This window comes from Schistocerca piceifrons, chromosome 8, assembly GCF_021461385.2.
Source record: "Schistocerca piceifrons isolate TAMUIC-IGC-003096 chromosome 8, iqSchPice1.1, whole genome shotgun sequence".
Taxonomy (NCBI): Eukaryota; Metazoa; Arthropoda; class Insecta; order Orthoptera; family Acrididae; genus Schistocerca; species Schistocerca piceifrons.
In genome coordinates, this window is record NC_060145.1 from 420648818 (window position 1) to 420669659 (window position 20842).

At 39.5% G+C, this 20842-nt stretch overlaps 1 protein-coding gene across 9 annotated transcripts in view; it reads right to left on the bottom strand.

Annotated features, from left to right (window-relative positions):
• The window catches only part of LOC124711858, an 80084-nt gene extending 65004 nt beyond the window's left edge, over positions 1-15080 (bottom strand). For 8 of the 9 annotated variants that reach the window (XM_047242094.1, XM_047242093.1, XM_047242092.1 and 5 more), the window contains exon 1: positions 14985-15080. In XM_047242094.1, coding sequence (XP_047098050.1) covers positions 14985-14987 — 3 coding nt within the window. In that variant the 5' untranslated portion in view covers positions 14988-15080. The remainder of the gene's footprint in view (positions 1-14984) is intronic. The other variant, XM_047242097.1, reaches the window with a different exon arrangement.
• Between the last annotated feature and the right edge of the window lie 5762 nt (positions 15081-20842).

Genomic DNA, 20842 nt, shown 5'->3' on the forward strand with positions numbered 1-20842 from the left:
CAACTAATCTCTATCCAATCTAGCTGGTTCATTTCTGTGCTGGGAAGTTTTCAACTGTTTTCCTGTACTTACCTTCTGTGCTTAGCTGTGCAATGATATAGTGTAGTAGGATTCTGACAGAGTTCTTTGAAATTTTTGATATTATTTCTTTTAGTGTATGTCCTGATTTCTCCACCTTTTCACAGTTGGTTTAATTTTCAACATTGACTGGCATGTTGTTTTATTTACAAACTTCAGGCTGACCACAATTAGTCTGTTGTTTACAGTCACATCTGTTATGGAGGTGAATTTGTCTCTCTCTTGACAGCAAAAGTGACCCATAAAAGTGCTGTCTATTTTACTTTTGAAAATTCTAAAAATCCACTGCATTTTTGTCAGCTGGTGTCGTTTCTTAGAGTGCCAGTATTTGTATTTTTTCTTGTTTAGGGTTTGCCCTTGGTCTTGCAACTTTCTCATTCATAATGAACTATATATATTTAGTGTGTTGCAAAAGGTTTTGGTGTTTGGATGGAGATGGTCAGAGAACTCCATTTGTGTGTCAATGCAGAGGCCCCAGAATTTGATCATCTGATTATACTGTTCTTGACAGCAGTTGATTGATTATCACCTGGGGTAGGGAGTTGTTTCCTACCATGCCTCATGGTACTTGACTATCTCAAGTGTTGGACCAAAATACAGTTTTTAGAACTGAGGTGTTAATTCCAGAACAAGAACTCCAGTCACACCTCTGGTGATCAGATACTGATCACTTTACCATTTGCTTCAAGTCAGATGCAGAGTGGATTTCACAGCACATCTCTTCTGCCAACTCTGACACACTGACGGCCTTCATCGCCCCTTCCGTGCCACCCAACATCCCACACTGCAGACTGGTTCACTTCTCATCTCCTCTTACAAGGCAGCAAGCTAAGCTTCCTTGTTTTATCATCTAGATCACTGGGCACTGACTCGCCCCGCCATGACAAAGCCTGGTCCCAACCTGTATCTTTATTATTATTATTATTATTGTTATTGTCATTATTATTATTATTATTATTATTATTATTATCACCACCATCATATGCATCAGTTACAACATAATTGGTATAAATTTACCCTTATGGTACACATATCTACTGCAGTGGACTGCTACTACTGTCACTTGTTTGGGGTTTCCAATTGGTGCTGAGGCTGCAAATGCAAGCAGTTCACTTCATTGGACACTCCCTACTGATGCTCTGCCCTCATGCATTTGCAGCTCCAGGACTGACTGAAAATGCCAAAGAAATGACCATTAACAGCTGGGGTGGGCTGGGGTGGGGTGGGGTGGGTTGGGTGTGTTGGTTTAATGATTAAAAGAACCAAACTAAAAAGTCATCAGCCCTTCTACCTGGAACAGCCAAGTTGACAAAACCACACCCCAAAGAAGGGCCTAGTGCACGAAACCCAAGGAAAGAAAACCCCCAAGGATTACCAAAGTCCTACCAAAACTCAGCAAAGCCTACAGAAAGGAACAAGAAAGAGGAAAAGGAGGAGGGGGGGGGGGGGGGGGGAGAGAGGAAGAAATGTGGGTCAGGTGCCCTGTCTATGGTGCAGCCGGAGGCCACCAAAGGCAGAAAGTGCAATGGGGGACATACTCCACCCTCTTACCAGGGGCACCCCACCCAACAATACCTAGAAAAGATTAGTAACATGGACAGGGTGAGAAAAGCACAGGACAACAGAGGAAGAACACCGAGACAAACAGAACATGTGTGAAGGGGGAAGAAGAGCAAAAGAGCGGGTAGGGCGACGGTTGGGGCTGACCACCAAGCACAGACGGTCGCTGCCTGTCCAGGACACAGGGGGGCAACAAGGTGTCCTGCAACCCCTTGGAGACAGTGGTAAAAACCCTCTTCATGAATAAACTGTAAAGCCAGGTCATCTGCTGAGCACCATGGGTAGCAACTCAGAAAGATTCAGAGTCTGCCACAAGGCAGCTAGCTTAGGACAGCCCAGCAAGGACAGATCCTCGTCTGGAGGAGATGACCAGGCACCAAGCTGTTTTAAGGCCAACAGGCAGTGAAAAGATGGAAGCCATTTGTAGTGCTGGAGGGCACGGCAGTGGCCTGTAAGAGCCACAGCAGTTTCAGGGGTCCATCAAGGGGCAGTCTTCCATCATGGAGGAATTGCTGAAGCAGCTGCCAAAAGGATGGCATTGGTCAAATTCCTTGTAGACTCATCAATGCTGGCATGTGGTGAAGTTGTTGGGATGGCACCTAAGGAAAAAACATCCCAATCCATATTAGTTAAGTTCCACCTGGGAGGGCATCCAGGCAAGCGATGCTGGACAAAAGACAAGCTGACTGATGGCACACAAATCATCATGCCAAATTTAAAAGAATGCAAAACCCTCAAGATCGTCAAAGTCTTACAGAAGCTCGAAATGCAGTGTGAACGTCAAAGTGATATGCTTTTAATATTTTCCACAATGAAACTCTGTCTCGAAATCTGGCAGAAAATCCTACGGGATTTTTATCATATGTAAAGCAGACCAGTAGAAAGACACAATCAATACCTTTACTGTGCAATAACAATAAGGAGAGTTATTCCTTGAAATTCCTTTGCAAAGAAGACAAAGTAAAAATACTAGAATTCGAATGAAGAACAACTGCCAACTTGAGTAACTTCGAAGTAGATATCTCCATTGTAGCAAAGCAGCTTAAATCACTTAATAAAGGCAAGGCCACTGGTCCTGATTGTATACCAGTCAGGTTCCTCTCAGAGCAGGCTGATACAATAGCTCCATATTTAGCAATCATATACAACCAATCACTCGTTGAAAAATCCGTAGGTAAAGACGGCAAACTTGTACATATCACACCAATACCCAAGAAAGGAAATAAGATTCATCTGCTGAATTACACACCCATATCGCAAATGTTAATTTGCAGTAAGATTTTGAACAAACATTGTGCCTGAATATTATGAGTTATCTCAAAGAAAATGATTTATTGACAAACTGCCAACACAGATTAAAAAAATACTGTTCTTGCGAAACAGAATTAGCTCTTCATTCTCATGAAGTAATCAGTGCTACTAACAGAGAATGTCAAATTTATATCATATTTTTAAATTTCCAGATGGCTTTTGACGCTGTATCTCACAAGCAATTTCTAATCAAATTGTGTGTCTTTGATGCGAGAGGATTAGAGAATTCTTGTCAGAAAGGTAACAGTTCACAGTAACTAATGGAAAATCATTGAATAAAATAGAAGTAATATCTGGCATTGCCCAAGAAAGTAACAGGCCATCTGCTGTTTCTGATCTACACAAAATGATTTAAGAGAGAATCTGAGTAGCACTCTCGCACAGCTTTCAGACAATGCTGTCATTTACGTCTTATAAAGTCATCAGATGGTCAAAACAAATTGCAAAATAATTGACAGAAGATACTGTATGGTATGAAAATCGACAACTGATTCTAAATCACGAAAAGTGTGAAGTCATCCACATGAGTACTAAAATACAAATGGCCACTGCTTCCAGTGCAATATGAACAGAAACCAAGAAGCTAACAATGTCTGTGTGTGTCAACGTAAAGACACCATCAAAGGCTTGCAAAGGGTTGACCCACTTCCCAGCATAAGGCTTGGAAACCATGAAGAGACAGCAAATGAGTATCCACAAAAACTAGATTCTTGTAATCAGGGTGTATACGTGGAAAAGAATAAAAAATTTCCGGGTTTTTTACTGGTTTTACTGGTTAAAAACACATGTTCTCCCGGGTGAAAACACACTCTTTCTGTGTTAAGTGAAAGTACATTTTCCCTTGAAACTGTAAAACTTATCAATCCTTTGAGTATTTATGGTTTTATACACGGGTGTAGAATCTCCCGGCACTTAGGAAATGAAACTCAGGGGAAAAAAATACATATTGGAAAGATCTCCAATATGCAGCAACACGTACGCTGCATATTTTCATATTACAAAAGTATAAATTCAAATTCCACCAAACACCGCATGTTACTTTCCGAAGTATTGAAATCGAGATTGTGATTCGCTTTTGTGAGCCAGTCATAGCTCATGCCACGTGATCTCGCCAGCCGATTACAGCGGATATTCAGAGCATAGGACACATGATGTAGTCAGCCAATAGCAACATCACTGTTACGTAGCGCGAGTACACAAAGCAGGAAAAGTTAATGGTTTAAATTAATATACATAGTGCTGCTACAAGAAAATCAAAGCTTTCACATATAATGTTGGTCTCTAAGGTTAATAAGCTGCAAGAGAAGCTAACCTTTCACATATAATTTTGAACTTCTTTGCAGGTGTTACACTTCAACATATCTCACACAAATGTGTCAGTAACAGTTTGAATAATGACATAAATGTCTGATCTTCTGGGCTCGAAATTCTTCTAAATGGCTCATCATCAAAGAGTTGATTTTTAAATGAGAGTCAAATGCTCTGTGAGTTAAGAAATTCATCATACATTCTTGCACATAGTTCAACTTCCGTAAAAGGAAATTTACTTTGAAAGTAATGCTTTTCAAACCACCATTCGCAATATTTTCCCGCAACCTGTTAGAAATAGGTTCCTTTCAGCAGCTGCCAGAGAGTGCCAGATAACAGGCATCACCGCGCATGCGCAGCTACAATGGTGTAGGCTGCCCGTATGTTCGTACATGAAAAACATTAAAAGATCTTACACTATGTCATAAAAGAAACAAGACATCAGAGGATACTCCAAGACTCCAAAAACCAACAGGGATGTGTTTCAAAATCATATGAATAATCGACAGACCAACATGCACTGGATACTAGGCGCTTTTTTCCTCAAGAATATGAATTTGGCGACCCCTCTCCCGGGAACAGATACCCCAGTTTGCCCCACATGAATCTGGCAGCTTGCGCATGCCAGTAAAATTTTTCTGGGTAGCATCTTGCTGCTCGGTGCTACTGCTTATACAGCTAACAGCCACACTTCTGTATCCAGAAGTGGGAGAAGGTACTACACATGCGTGACTCAACTGCGCATGCGCATGAGCCCACTCATAACTGCTCACACAAATATAATATAAACAGTTGTGACGTTACGGTCATCGGAGGCAATTTGTTGTTATGAAGCATTGCATAGTCTTGCTAAAGCCTTTGAAACATTTTGCTGCTCGCACACACTCGTATGATCAGTGTGTTTTTTGTTGTATATGGAGTATTTCCTTTACAACTCAAGTTTTATTTTCATTGTTCGTCTCTCGTTCATGTTTTATTGCTGCAGTATTATTCTGTGGTAGCGGGATACAGTAACATCCTTTGTTAGAGTATTGTTTCTTACCAGTCAAAACTACAAAAATCAGCCAAAACTACAAAAATTTAACTGAAAACCAACACAAAAAATTCCCAGAATTCTAAAAAATTCCCGGGTTTTTCCTGGTTTTCTCCACAATGAAGCACAAAGGGAAGCTGCTGACCGACTAGTAGAAGAGGTTCTAATTGGTAGGGAGCCAAAATGCATAAGTGACTCAGCTTCACCAAATTTATCTTTGATATGTTCAAGAAAAAAGAGTGAAATGGTAGAGGCAAACGTCTTTCTATTTGTCCAGGAAAAAAACAAGTAATGGAAAAGGCTTTCACCCCAAGCCAACGAGCTGGCCCCCTCCCAGTGGCTGGCCACAGTAAGGAAGACCGAAGAAGAAAAAGTAGAAGCACAGAGAGAACAGTGTCTGTCTGAAGCAATAGTCACAGACGTGTGGCCAGAAGTATGCAGTTTTGCATGCTTCAGGTGCAGAGCACTTGCCCTGCTACAACCCACCCTGTTCAGGGGCTCACCCTGTGGGTGCCTCCCAGCTGTGGCAAGGGCCCCTGGCATCGCGGTTGTTGCCAGGATTTCCAATGGCCAAAAATCATGACCAACCACTCCTAGGCATACATGAGGTGGTGGCAGCTCAGGTACAACAACTTCGATCCCTATGTTGTCAGAGGGCTGAGGCAGATGGGTACATAAAAGCCCTACCACACAGACTGGCTACAAGTGCTCGTGACCTAGAGAGTGAGGGGGGTGGGACCTACAGAAGGGGTGAGGGGAGGAGAGGAACCAATGCTGCAGAGGCAGTTATAAATGGTTCAAATGGCTCTGAGCACTATGGGACTTAAATCTGAGGTCATCAGTCCCCTAGAATTTAGAACTACTTAAACCTAACTAACCTAAGGACGTCACACACATCCATGCCTGAGGTAGGACTCAAACCTGCGACCATAGCAGTTGCGCGGTTCCGGACTGAAGTGCCTAGAACCGCTCGGCCACCACGGCTGGCAGAGGTAGTTCTTCCCTAATTGGTTCACAACACGGGAATAATTTAGAATGAGAGGTCAACCCCCAATGGGAACCAGAAAGAAAAGGGGGAAGAGTAGACCAGGGCAGGAGGAAAAGGAGCTAGGATGGGTAGGAGTGGTTATGGGGAAGGGAATGTAGCCTGGGAGAGAAGAAAGCTGCAATAGCTCAGGGCCTGTGCACATCACAAACATAATCACAAGAGAGCTGTGGGCCCCTGGGGTGGAGAAGGGGTGGGTGGGATGCAACAGGGGCCCTGTCATCTTGGAACACAGTAACACCATTGCGCAACAAACATTGTACATGGGATATACCTGATCAATCAGAATAGTCACATAATCATTCGCAGTAATGTGCCCTTGAAGAGTAACCATGGGGCCAATGGAATACCACAACATGACTGCCCAAATCATCTTTGAGCATCCAACATGTTTTGTTCTTGGCATGTAAGCTCAGTCAAAGTTGGAAACAGTGCTAATCAAGACTCATCCAGCCAAATGACATTCTGCCATTGCTCCATAGCCCAGGATTAATGGCTCTAGCACCAACTTCCTGTAGCTGGTTTTGGAATTCCAGCTCACCCTGCAATTCCCAGCTTATAGAGCTCCTTTCATGTTTTGATGCTGAGGAGGTTCACAAATGTGGCATTCAGTTCTGCAGTGACTTTTGTAGTTGTTGTCCTCGTATTTTCATCACAATCCTCTTCAATGAGTATCCATCATGATCATGGTCACTCAATACACACTTTTGTCCACATTGTGACTTAGTGGATTACATTTTTCTGCTTTCCCTGCATGCAGCATAATTCTTCAATATGTTGCCTCTTGAAACAACTAACACTTTGGCTACCTTGATTACAGAAGCAGACACCATTTGAGCACCAATAATTTGCCCATGTTTTGATTCACTTAGCACTGACATAATGCACTCACAACTATGCAGAACACCGTTTTGACTACGGCTGACACTTAGAATGTATTAAGGATATTTGGCCAGGTGCCATCTGTGATCAAATACATCAGCGCAAGATGCAGTCATGGCTACCATCTGCACTTATGTTCAGGCATATGTTTCTCCAGTAGTTTCCATATTTTTGGCAAACTCCTGTAGTTGCATTGAAACGAACTTAACTTTCTTTAGACAAGCTGTGTGGAACCAAAATGATGTGTAACATTCTGATGCAGAGTATACCAACACACTGGATGCTCCATGGAGGACTTATGTTTTTGCTCCCCATGTTTTACCTGTCAGCTTTCCCACAAGGTGCTCTCGTGTTTGTAATTTCTTGGCCGTGTTGGACAGGTAATTATAATGTCAGCATTCTGTCAAGGTGACGCCAAGGTATTCTGGCTTATTGTATTTGACTATGCCAAGAGGGCAGACCATGGACTGATGTTTGCTGATGCTAGACTTGTAGTTTATTTATTTTTGTCTTTACTGAACAAATATTAAAATAGACATAGAAAATTCTACATTTCTTAAGTTTTGCATCACATTTAATAGTCTCATTTTATAGCTAGAATTCTACTTCATATTTAAGTGTTTTACATCACATTTAATCTTTTAATATTCATGGCTAACTGTTAAATTGATGTGGTGCACTTGGAACTGATGAAGTGTGTTTAACTATACACTTAAACAATTTGAGGAATACACAATAATGAAGTTGGTTTCCTTCGGAGATTAATTGGAAAGATGAAAAAGACACACTTCTGTTTTAGAAACATTGCATCTATGTCACCATGTCTTAAAACAGTTGTATAGTTTATTGTTACTCTTGGGTAGCTGTTCTTCGTGTTAAGAAAGATATTGACTCTGATGTGAAATAGGAAGGTCATCTGCATATAGGAATTACCAGCTGACCAAGTTCGTCAGATCAGCTGTGTAGAGACTGAACAACACAGGAGCTGGAATGAAGCCCTGAGCCAAGCCATCATGCGTACATGCAACCCGTTGTTCTTTCCACCTTGGTGTACTTTAAACCACTGATTGCCCAGCATGTTGCTTAGGATATTTCATAAGAGTTTTACATGGTGGTATTTTCAGAAATGTCAGTATTAGATCCTTGTGCCACACAGTATCAAAAGCTGGTGACAGATCAACAAAATCTACCCTATACTTGAGTTTTTTCTGGTAGACATTTTTTGCACACACTGTCAAGGAGAGCACTTACCCACAGCAGCTTCTAAGAGGTCTAAATCCAGCTTGTTCAAACGATCAGAGAATTAATTTGGTCTTGTATTATTTCCAGGAGGTTGTAAGAACTGATAAGTAGAGATACTGTGTGAAAGTCCTCTACAGCTGTTCCTTCTGTTCCTCTCTTAAATTTTTCTAGTAATGTTCCTGTGCAAAGAGTTTCACGAAAAACATGAACTAGTCATTTTTGCGTTGTGGCTCCACTGTGCATAAGAAATTCAGGGTAGAGCACATCTGAACTTGCAGCTTTTCTACATTTTGATTGCTGCTGTCACTCTCTGCATGAATAAATGGATATTTCCAATTAGGGCTATTCTAGCATATGGTGTTTCAGATGCAATTCCAACATCAAACACTAAATATACACCAACATAATATGTATAATACTTCTCAGAGACAATCTGAAAACATGCTCAGAATTTGCCAACCTGTATTGTGATCACATTCTACATCATGGAACATTTCTCACTCATTTCCACAAGTAGTTTGTGTATCTAAACACTAGAAAGTGATTTAAATCATTTATTCCTTTAATGAGTAGCATCACAATCAGCAAGTCACTTGGTGCAAGATACTAAGTAGAAACACAAATTTCCCACTACTCTCAGCATTATCATTACATCAGTAAAAAGCAACTCTCATAAAACCATTATCATGAGATAAAATTAAGTGTATTCTCATTGTGAGCTTCTATGTCATCTCACGGATTGTCAGGTGATAATAATACAACTATGAATTGGCTAATTTTTACCTTATAGAAACCACTGTAATAATCATAATACAACACCAGAATATAAGAAATTATTGCAGTCCTATTACTCTTTACCTTCAGATCCTCAATATTGTAAAAAAAATTATCTTTTTACCACTTAACCATGATGAATTGCTCATGTGTTGTGGAGGCCCTTGCTTCACTTCCTTCTTTCGCATTTGCTTTATTTGATGCTTCTGTTATCAATGTGTGCACAATACTTTTCTGCTTGAATACATTTTGAGATATATTAATTATTCTGCTGTATCAAAAGGAAAATTCACTTGAAAAAACTGAAATTGCAGGGAGCCTGAAAGGCCGGCCAGTATTTACCTTATGAGATGAAATTCCAAGCAAGCCCCCTACTTCTAATAGGCATATTTAAAAAAAATTGTTTGCAACTGAACTTATTTAGCTGATGAGTTGGCTTTCTTCTTCTTCTCCTTCTTGTCACAAAATCTTGTCATCTTCTAACTGAAGTTTCTCTCTCCTTTTTTTTATCCAGGTTCTGTGGCTTCCACTTATCTGTAAAGTGATGTTTCTTGGCAACAGCACCTCCAGTTTCAAGCGCTCAACTATTATTAACTTTCATTCAAGTACGAATATTGAGAATTCATCTGGTCAACTTGTCAGAATTTAATCTGAAAATGTGACTAAGACTTTAATGGCCTCTTCCTAAAAGTAATAGAATTTTCAATTTTTTGAGGTTTCCTTTCATCCGAATTTCACCTACACCAAAAATTTTCCTTATAACATTTTCCTCTTTCTTTTCTCTGGGAGACTAATTTTTTTGTTATATCTGTTCCCTGTGGCAATGAGACCCTTCCATGTACTGACTTTTTACATATGAGATTCACAGTTCAGTTTCAGTTGCAATTTCATGACATTGTTCTAGTGAGAGAATTGATTCTTTCTTATTGGTGGAGAGAACTGTAGTCTGGCAAGAGCAGAAAAAATATGTCTACCAGTGAGCCTCAGAATTCTGCCCTTAAAGGTAATTATTGGGTTGGTGCATAAATTTGTAGCATTTTCCCATAAGTTTAATAAACACAACAGATACACATAATAGAGATTTAATCATCTATAATATATTCTCCTTCACTATTGATAATAGTCTGCCAATACTGCAGTAACATTTCGATAGTATGACTGTAGAAATTACATGGTTCTGAGGGAAAAAGCTTGTCAAGCCATGTTTGGAGAGCATTTTCGCCTGGAAAGGAAGTTCCCTGAAGACAGTTCAATCGACAATGGAAAAGCTGAAAATCTGAGGGTGCAAGATCAGGTGAACAAGGTGTGTGCAGAATGCCTTCCACCCCAACTCCTGTATAATGTTTTGGTTAGTCTAGCAGAATGCAGGCAGGCATTATCATGGACTTCACACAGCCTTCCTGGTATTTGTTCTTTAACTGCATCTGCAAAACATCTCAGTTGTTGACAATAAATGTCAGCAACGATGGTTACACCTGAGGAAAGCAATTCCTAGTACACCACACCATCACTGTTCCACCCGATGCATAACCTTATCTTTTGTGGATGTGCGCAGGTTTTTGTACAGGAAGTTACCACTTTGTTTGGGCTCAAACACTGCTTTCTTTTCTTTACATTAGCTTAAAGACATTGGTTCTCAGCACCAGTAACAATACAGGATAGGAGTGGTCCGTGCTGTTCACGAGCCAACTGATGATGAGCAAGCAGGGATGCATGTATGGTAACCCACGATTTTTGTGATTTTGGCTTAAGAGCATGCAGTACCTATACACTCAATTTCTGAACCTTCCCCAGTGCATATAAATGTTGCACAATGCTGCAATGATCACCGTTATCACAGTTCATAGCATCTGCCAGTGTTTACACAATCTTCATCGAACCCCCAAAGGTCTTCCTGAATGTCACTATGTCAAAACAATCCTTCTTAAAATGAGAAAACCATTTTATTGCTGTGCTCCATCCAGTGGTATTATCCCCACACATGACACAAATGTTTCTGAATGCCTCCACTGGGGTCACCACTCCATGGAAATGTCAGAAGAATATATCACAAAATTTCTGATTTCTCCACCTGGCACGCTATTTTCCAGTGTCCACAGTTCCATGCACTGTTTCCAAATGACAACATTTAAACTCAAACAGCAACAGTGAACTGCACATAAAAATGACAACTGATAAGCTTATAGCCTCCAAAATACCAGAATATCAACATGCGAAACAAAAATCCTATGAACATATGCACAAATCTAATACTTGCCAGCAATTCTGCCTCCCCTTAATTTATTAACAGTGTCATCTGAGGTATACTGTTGTGTGGTCTGAGGTAGAAGCTAGATTGGGGTTATAGGCTAATGAAGCCAATGGATGTGAATACGAAATCTTGTTTGTTGTCACAGACTCATCTGCAACATGGTCTGAAGCCTATATTAGGTTGATAGGTGATAAATTTACTTGCTATGAGCAGTGTGCAGCTGCTCAAAATATGAATTTCTATAATTGTGCCTTTAAAGATTATTAATGGCATGTGCTGTGTTAACTTATTTCCTATATGTTCATGCCTATTTACCACAGCAAAGAATTTATTTTCCCTGACAGTGTGGTTTGCTTACATCTTAACCTATAGTAATTCTAGGCTGTTATCACACTAGAAATTAATATTTCCTTCCCTCACAACTAAAAGAAACTCAGATCATTAGGACATCACAACCTGCTCTACTCTGCTACCTCATGTCTCACTGTCATTCACGAATGACATTACCAATGTATGCTTCAAAGAAATTGTGTAGATGGATTTTGATAAAATTTTAACATTTTTTTAAAAATAATCATGTGTACCATTAGTGTGAAAAGGTACTCAATATATTTTCCTGTTTGAAAGATAAATATAAAGAAACCTACATCAAACCCTTTCATTTATTCATTGTGTCCTGTAGATCCTATCAAGAATAGCTTTCAGGGATGTGGAATGAAGTCAAGCTGCAAACTATCAATACACTGTTTAATACTACTCATGTTTATGACAGATAAATTGGATCAAGTAAATTCAAAAGAAAGCCACTACTTTGAAATTGAATTAACACTATTTACTTTAGGTTTTCTGCCTCAGTAGTGTTTTGATGAAATAAGAACCTTTCATTCTTAAGAATTGTTATAATACACTGTTAATGTTTTGACACTTTTTGAAGTACTCACACATTTATTTTGTTGTGATATTCTTCCAGCTGCCAATTTATTATTTACAGTCTTTTACAAAGTCAATACTGTAGATAACTACTACCGTATTTGTGGTGAAGTGAAATTTGCTTCAAGGAAGTTTTTAATTATGTCTTCTATGAAAAAGGCGCATTTCTTATATTTTTTGCTGTAAGGTAAGGTCTATGACAAAAAATGCACAGCACAAACATGTTACACTATACGTCTCACCAATCATATCATGTGGATGAACAGAAAAGGATGACATTTGCCATTTGGACTGTCAATGACGACTGTACCTGTCTCGTAGTTTCTTTAGAAAGAAAGGAGTTTGCACGATGAAAAAACAAAAAGCTGTACACCTCAATATAATTTTGTAGTAAAGTTCTGATAGAATGTAAATACTTTTGCATTAAAGGTGACTTATCACTGAAAAGCAAAAGCATTGAGTCATTAACAATGCACATATAAAGAAAGAAAGATCTTGCTAGTTTCCAGTGTAATCGTTTCTTGAGCTAAAGTAAACAAACACACACACACACACACACACACACACACACACACACACACACACAAACACAAACACAAAAACAAACACACACACACACACACACACACACACACACACACACACACACACACACACACAAGAAAAATGTGCATGCACCTGTACCCCAACTGGGCACACAATACTACATTTTGGTACTGTGGTGCAGTTTGTGTCAGGTATGGCGGGTAAAGGGACAGGGAAGCGAGAGGCAAGGAGAGGGCTGGGTTGAATGGCTAGCGGCTCGGCAGGAGGCAGCCACTATGCCAGCTCAGAATGAGAGAGGGAGGGATGGCAGGAGCATCGGCTAGACATGAGATGCACTATTGTCAGAGCCAGTGGGGAGTGGGACATAAATTTGGGAGGGAGTGAGAGGAAGGGGAGGAAGGGGAAACTTTCGGGTGGAGGATGTGGGTTATCAGATACAGAGGTCAGAACAATGATGTGTTGCAAGGACCACTCCTGCAATCATGCTGGCCTCAATCTCTGGCAACCCATGTCCCCATACCCTCAACCCAAAAGTTTCCCTTTCCTCTGTCCTGTCACCACCTCCCAAGTTCAGTCCCCCAACATCATTACAAGTGGGCAAACCAGCTGTCCGTCGCCTCCCAAACCTGTCTCCCACCCTATCCATCCCAACACAATACCACTCAAGGCGCACCACCTGAAATAATTCAGCATTGTGCATCTAGCTGGCATTACAAAAGGGGCATAGGCATATGTATGCCATGTATATGCATGTGTATAAGTGTATGTGAGTGTTTTGTCTGTATTTGAACTGTAGATCAAAAAAAGATTACACTGAAATGTAGCAATTTTTTTCTTTGTGTGTGTGCCTGTTGACAATTCAACTATTATTCTTTTCAGTGTGTGGTCTCCTTTAACCAAAAGTGTTTACATCCTAATATAAGCTCCTTAATTCACGATGTACCACATTACAAAGATCCTAAACTACCACAAATGATTTCTGTGAGCTATAACGAATCCTTAAATTTAGATGAACGTAACTTCTCTATAAGCATATATCCCTCCTGTCACAAGTGGAGATCAATTAGCTCACCACAGGCTTTGAATTTTCTAAAAATATGGCAGATCTTCTGGCATGACATTTGAAACAATGAAAGTATCTAACATGACTCCAACAGAGTATCCACATTTCGCAATGAACTGCAGAATTAGATCAGTTCTTTAAAATGGAAAGTGAGTTCACTTACTGCAAAGGCACAGATGATAAATGCACAGTCCTGATCAATGCTTTGAAGAAAAACATTAAAACAGTACTTTTACCCAATGGTCACCAGGTTCCTTCTGTTCCTGCAGTGTATGCAACAAATACAAAACAAACAAACATAATCGAAATATGAGACATACTGATAGAAGCAGACTATGCAAAACAGTGGTAAGAAAAAAGGAAGGAAGATTATGGTTTACTGCCCCATGGCCAATGATGTCAGTAAGTTGGACCAATCATAAGTTTGTGAGGGTTTTAAAATTACTGTCATATTATTAGTCCTGCAACATGGTTACAGTAAGCACTATTTGAATGGGCTAACTGTGCTATTTGCAAACAATCGAAAGTTCCCAGAAGACACAATCATCAACTAGTTGAGTAAAAAAATGTTGTTACTGAACCACTGATGGAAGCACGTTTTGCTAACGATATTACTGGTACGTATAATGGAATTTAAGACCAATTTTGTAAAAACTTCAAATGTCAATGGCTCTACTTTCTCCAACTAACGTCAAAGCTCCCCCCCAATTTTTTCGGGAAAGTGAAACACAAGTGTGTTTATTGTTTGAATCCACACCGCGTAAGATCTTGATTTACTTGATTTAGTAGTACGTCATACAAAGAAAAACGTTGTATTAGGCATTGTATGGAAGGATGGTGGGGAAAGGAATATTACAACACCTGCGAAGATTGGCTGACATAGAATATGCCGAAAAACTCAACTTCAACAATGAAGTTAGTTAATACACGATTCATTCACCATTTATTATCGTATACTCACCATCTGTTTATCTTCCGAAACAAGAGCGACTACAGCAGACGCCTTGTAACTTTATGTTTAGCCGGAATGTACGATGGCATTGCCAACCGACTACTGTAAGCGGAACTGCGCCATTCGAGTGTTAATCGGAAATTAATTATATTTAGAGAAAAACATATGCAGCTTATACGGGATTGATCTATAGTGTTTTATCGACTAACGACGATTTTAACGATAAAAATTCTGATAAGGTTTCGTAATAACAACTACTAATAATAATTATTGCATGATGGTAGCCCTGTGGGAAAAATGGATGAAAAACAAATCACGCCGATGGGCGTCTATATTTGAAGTAGTTTGTAATCACAATCGTGTCCTATAGGAAAGGAAACCAGTAGCTGTGTCTTTACAGAACCACCTGAGTGTTTAGTTTATGCAGTAATTACCGAATACGTTGTGTGATAAACTGATCGTCATTTAACCTGTTTACACAACAAATGTATGTTATTATTCTGTACAGTTTTTTATGTTGTATGTTTTACGACGTTAAATCATTTCACATATTTTATTGTAATACTGCGAAGATCATGCGATGTCAATATGTATATATAAGTAACTCAACTTTTTTTATTAAGGCAAATTCATAACGAGGCAAAACTCATTGCTTTCTTAGCGTTCTCCGCTATTGAACTGCCCATTCAGAACTAAGGAGCCCAATAATCCAGAAGAGTTGGGTAGAATGTTGACACACCAGTCGCATTAATGTGCCAGTGAGTGCATAAGGGTATTTCGACGCACTGTGGGGTACATGCTACAAAACCTTAGAGAGTGCCATACAATCTTCAATACAATTGTAGCGATAGTGGAAAATTATCTTGCTGCAAAGTGCCGCTTGCCAAAGAAGTTCATGAGACTGTAGCCATAAAGTTCACTTTCCGTCAGTGCAGTGAAATGTCGGGTGTGTTGTGCAAGAGCGTTGCTTTCTTTACGTCGCAGCTGTCAATTGGCTTTCCGTGCCAATCGGCGGGGGCGCTGCAATCTGCATTGAATATTTCACAGCCGTCACGGGCCGTACATTTTGTTTTGAGATATAACAGTTCTATTATTATTTCTAATCAATTATTGATCTTCTGTATTTACACCTAATAGAAGCAACATTCTAAGATCGTGTATTTACCCGATCTGTATTCCCTAATTCTTGTGCGCCGCCCAGTGTTTAATTTCTGAACTTTCAGGTGCCGGAACGCGCCCCCTTCTACCCCCCCCCCCCCCCCCCCCGAGAGAGACTTGTGATAAGACTAACAATGAGAAAGCATTTTAAGAGAATACTGTTCTGAAATTCAGGTTCTTAAACCATAATATCTTATAGTCACAACAGCTGCCACCGCCTGCCGCCGTACCAGTGTCACTTTACTCCATAGTTTTGCTTCATACGTATTAGCACAAGTAGGTAGTCTTCGTGACTATGACATCATGTTTTCAAATGCTGCCAGCCGCAACGTTCGAACAGTTGCTTTGTAGCTGCTCTATGAACGCGTGTTCATTATTAATCAACAAGGCATTTAGCAGTTAATGACGATGAAGATAAACCTGCTCCATCTGGTTCTCGTACAATTCCATTTTCCACGTCTTCAGGAAACGTTAATTCTGTGTGCATTTTGTACCATAGCAGCGCATCATTGCGTCGCGCCAGAGTTGATAAAAATGCAAGATAAAGATAAAACATTCCCCCCTCCTCACCCTGAGTCTGCCGTAATCTTCTTCCTCTCCTCTCTACCCCACATCATGTTACACTGCCATGGGGAAAGACTATATGTAATGTTCTTCAGTCAGATTTTGTCATTTGAAACTTTCACGCTAGTGAGTGAAAAAGAAATCAGAAGTTTTATTTATACAGGTAATGAATAAATTCGCTTCTAAATGTAAAATGTAAGTATTGGAATAAAAGATATCTATGACTTACTTTTACATTCGCAAAATAATTAATTAGTTTCTATGTTACTAGCCAAAGAGAAAGGTCTTTACCATTTAATTAACATGAGCCTCTACGTGTAAAAATTGAACTGAACAACCACTATTGTTATTTGTAATTTTTGGCGGCCTTGACACAACTATACTCCGTGGCGCCGCTGACCGGGCCAAGCAGCGGGTCGCTGCATATGAACAATCGGCACGTAACTTCAGCATAAGAATAACAATGGCGGCAGCGTCAAAGATGTGCATTAAAACCGCTCGCAGGAACAGTGGTGGCATGCTGATCCGTGCCTTTTGAATGCTCAGGCGCGCAGAGCACCGCTTCTCGATGGTGTCGTGTGGAGAGGCCTTTTGCACTTACCTCATAAAGTCAGTTCCATCTCTTTCTTTCTGCATCTACTGATTATTTCTCTGTAATCAAACTAACACATGAAGCGCGCTTGAAAATGCCAGTGAACTTGTTAAGCATTGTAAATTGGAAAGTAATTCTGAAAGTATACGGAATGTAGGCCTAACTGTTGTTGTGACGCTGCGCGACGCCAAAATATTGTATTCAACTAATGTCAGTACTGTCTACCAAATCGCTCAATAAACATTACCTTTTGTTCTGCCCGCGCTATTGAATGTACATTATTGTAAACACAGAACACAGGCTATTATGACCCCACAGAAATTAGTTTAAATAAAATTACTTCTATAACAAAACTGTAATGCAGTTAAGTTACAATATGCTTGACCATAAAATACGCACCATTGGGTATTGTTTCTAAACAAAAACAATAATTGTGGAAAATGCCATGTAATTTAAATATTTCAGTATCTTACATCCTGCAGTGAGCATAACCAAAGAAATGCTTTCTCTGTCTATAGCACAGATTCACACAAAAGTAATTTACTCAAATACAGGGTGTGCCAAAAAAGTGTATACACACTTTGAAGCGTCATAGAAAATTTATTTCCCGTTCTACAATGTTAAATTTCTGGGAATGGAAAGCTTAAAGTCCAATTGGAAAAATAAATGTACTTTGCAAATGTGATTAATGTTCAGACTGGTGGCCTTCAGCATCAATACATTTCTGAGTACGAGTCACCACTGATTCCGTACATTGTTCCAAAGTGTCCAATGAGATTTCTGCACACACCGCCTGGTTTACATTTGTACATCTCATCTTTTACTGTACCCCATAAGAAGAAATCCAGCGGCGTGAGGTCTGGAGAACGTGCAGGGAATTCGATTGGTCCCCTGCATCCTATCCACTGGCCTGCACATTGTGATGCAGGTATGCTTGTACGTCCCTATGGTAGTGCGATGGGGCGCCATCTTGTTGGAAATAAAACTCATCATTACTGTATAATGCACGAATGGCAGGGAATATGGAGTCAGCAAGCATTGTTAGGTATGTTTCTTCAGCAACAGTATCTTAGTAACAGTATCTTTAAAGTGGAAAGGCCCAATGAGTCCCCTTGCAGACAAACCACACCACACATTTACACCAGGCAAATTCGCAGCCTTTTCAACTGTAATGTGAGGTTTATCTTCAGCTCAGTACACACAATTGTGCCTATTGACAGTTCCATTGACTTCATCTGACCAAATTATGCTACCCATAAATCCTGGCTCACGTGTCACCATCTCCTGAACACATTCACAAAATTCTAACCTTCGATCTGGATCGTCGCCTCTTAGCTGTTGCACCAGCCTTGGAATGTACACACGAAACTTGCCTTTCTTCAGAATGCATAGCACACTACTAGCACTTACATTACTCTCACATGCCGCTTGGCTTGAAGATTTTTGAGGCGAACGCTGAAACAGTTCCAAGACCACAGTTGTGGAATCACCACTTGTGACTGTACGAGGTCGCCCTGATCGACCTTTATGCACATCACACACTGTTCCATGAATTTCGAATTTGTCTCGTAGACGTGTAATTGTTAACCTTGAAGGTGGTTCTGTACCATACTCTCTTCTCCACTGTCTTCGAACCGCAGCTACATTCTCAAACTTCCAGTACCACTTAATTATCTGCTTCCGCACTTCAAAGCTCAAACGCACATCCGCCATGTTGCAATTACTTCCTTGCCACTGCTGCCACCTGTTGAAGAAACATAACATTACTTTCTCACAGATATTTAACCTTATAGAACGGGAATTAAATTGTCTATGACAGCTCAAAGTGTGTATACATTTTTTTGACGCACCCTGTATATACAGAAATTAATTGCTGGAAAACAATTACGAAAATTCAAAGATCGTGGGATTTTGTTGTTAGCAACAGCAATTAAAAAGAGATCTGATAAAAAAATGACCAATATTATTCAGAACTAACCCTTAAACTGGGAAATTCTGTGACGCTATACATGATAAACTCGTCATAGAGACGACAGATTTGTTCTTTGCTATAATCCCATACTGTCTTTTAACTGAGAAAAACATATTTCATGAGTAGCCACTGCAAACTGAATATTTATTTATTAAACCACTAACAATCAAAAGAGACCTGTTATCATAAATGTTAACACATTTGCTGCAATCTGTCTGAAAAACGTTTTACGCGTAGAATACATCTTGTAGGATATGCAATCAATTCATTTGGCATTGGGAGAGAATTATTAAAAAAATAAACATGCACTTAAATTAAAATGAGCATCACAGTGAAGTCGACCATTTCAATCAAGGTCTCACTTATAACAATCATCCATCTTTGGCGAATATTCTACAAAAATATCAAAGCTTCTTGAGTTCCACTATAGCTCTGTTAAAATTACTTTTTCATTTCCAATAACATACTGTGTATATAAAAAATTGGTTTGTACATTAAACCATTATTTAAACAATTTTACTTCACTGGGCCGCACGAAGATGTTACACTGTTTCAAGCACCAGTACAGAACTTTAAGAATCCTTCGTCTCAGTAGATTTTTGGCTCGATTTGCCGTTAAATAATTAAAACGCTAATGACCAATAAACTGAATCGGTCAGATTGAGTATCGACCTGTTAACTCATTTATGATAAAATTACAAATGATTCCAAATCAAGAATATAACACTAATAATAAATCATATTCAGTGCTAATTTTGAGATTACAATTTTGTAGTCTGAAATATGAATTTAATTTCCCTTCACTCATAAAATAACAAGTCCTGTCAACATGCAGCATAAATCTTTCACCCAAGAGTATACAACTTTGTTTAAATAGTTCCCTTTAAATTTTATTAACTTAAAATGACAAACATCTGTTATTCTGACAAAAGTCAGTGGCATATGACCAGTCAATTTATACAGAATATGCGTTGTATATTTATTGTTAAAAAGTGCCTTTTTAGGATTATTGAATTTTAACTGAGCTCATAGTTTTAAGTAAGTTCATACTCAGTGGCTCAAACAAAGGAAGAAAAAGTAAGCATTGCGAAATTATTTCAAACACAATCACAAACAATTTGAGATGGATTAAGAAAAACGTTTCCATAATACAATATTGTCTTCATTATACACTTTATCACTTCGTGCTTTTGATTGTGTAGCAAGTGCAGAATGATATGCCTTAGCCAGCCAAGACTTAACATGACGCCCAGGTTCATATCTAGCTACAGGTGGTCCCAGAAGTCTGATGCGTAATAAACTACAAACAGTGCTGATGTAGAGAGAAGATCTCTGTGGTGCCATAATTAAGTTTATTGCAGAAAAGCCACGTTCACACTCCGCACTCGACACTGCAATGCTGTTTATTACTGATAAGAATTTTTTGAACATTGGTGGCTGTACAAGAATAGTTGGCATTTTTCCGCTTAGTACTGGTTTCAGAGCCTGTTTGTACTCCCTGAAGCCCGTTATTATTTCACGAGGGCTATTAATCTTTTATCTTTCACACATTCGGAAAATCTCATTTTCCCTGTAAGTGAT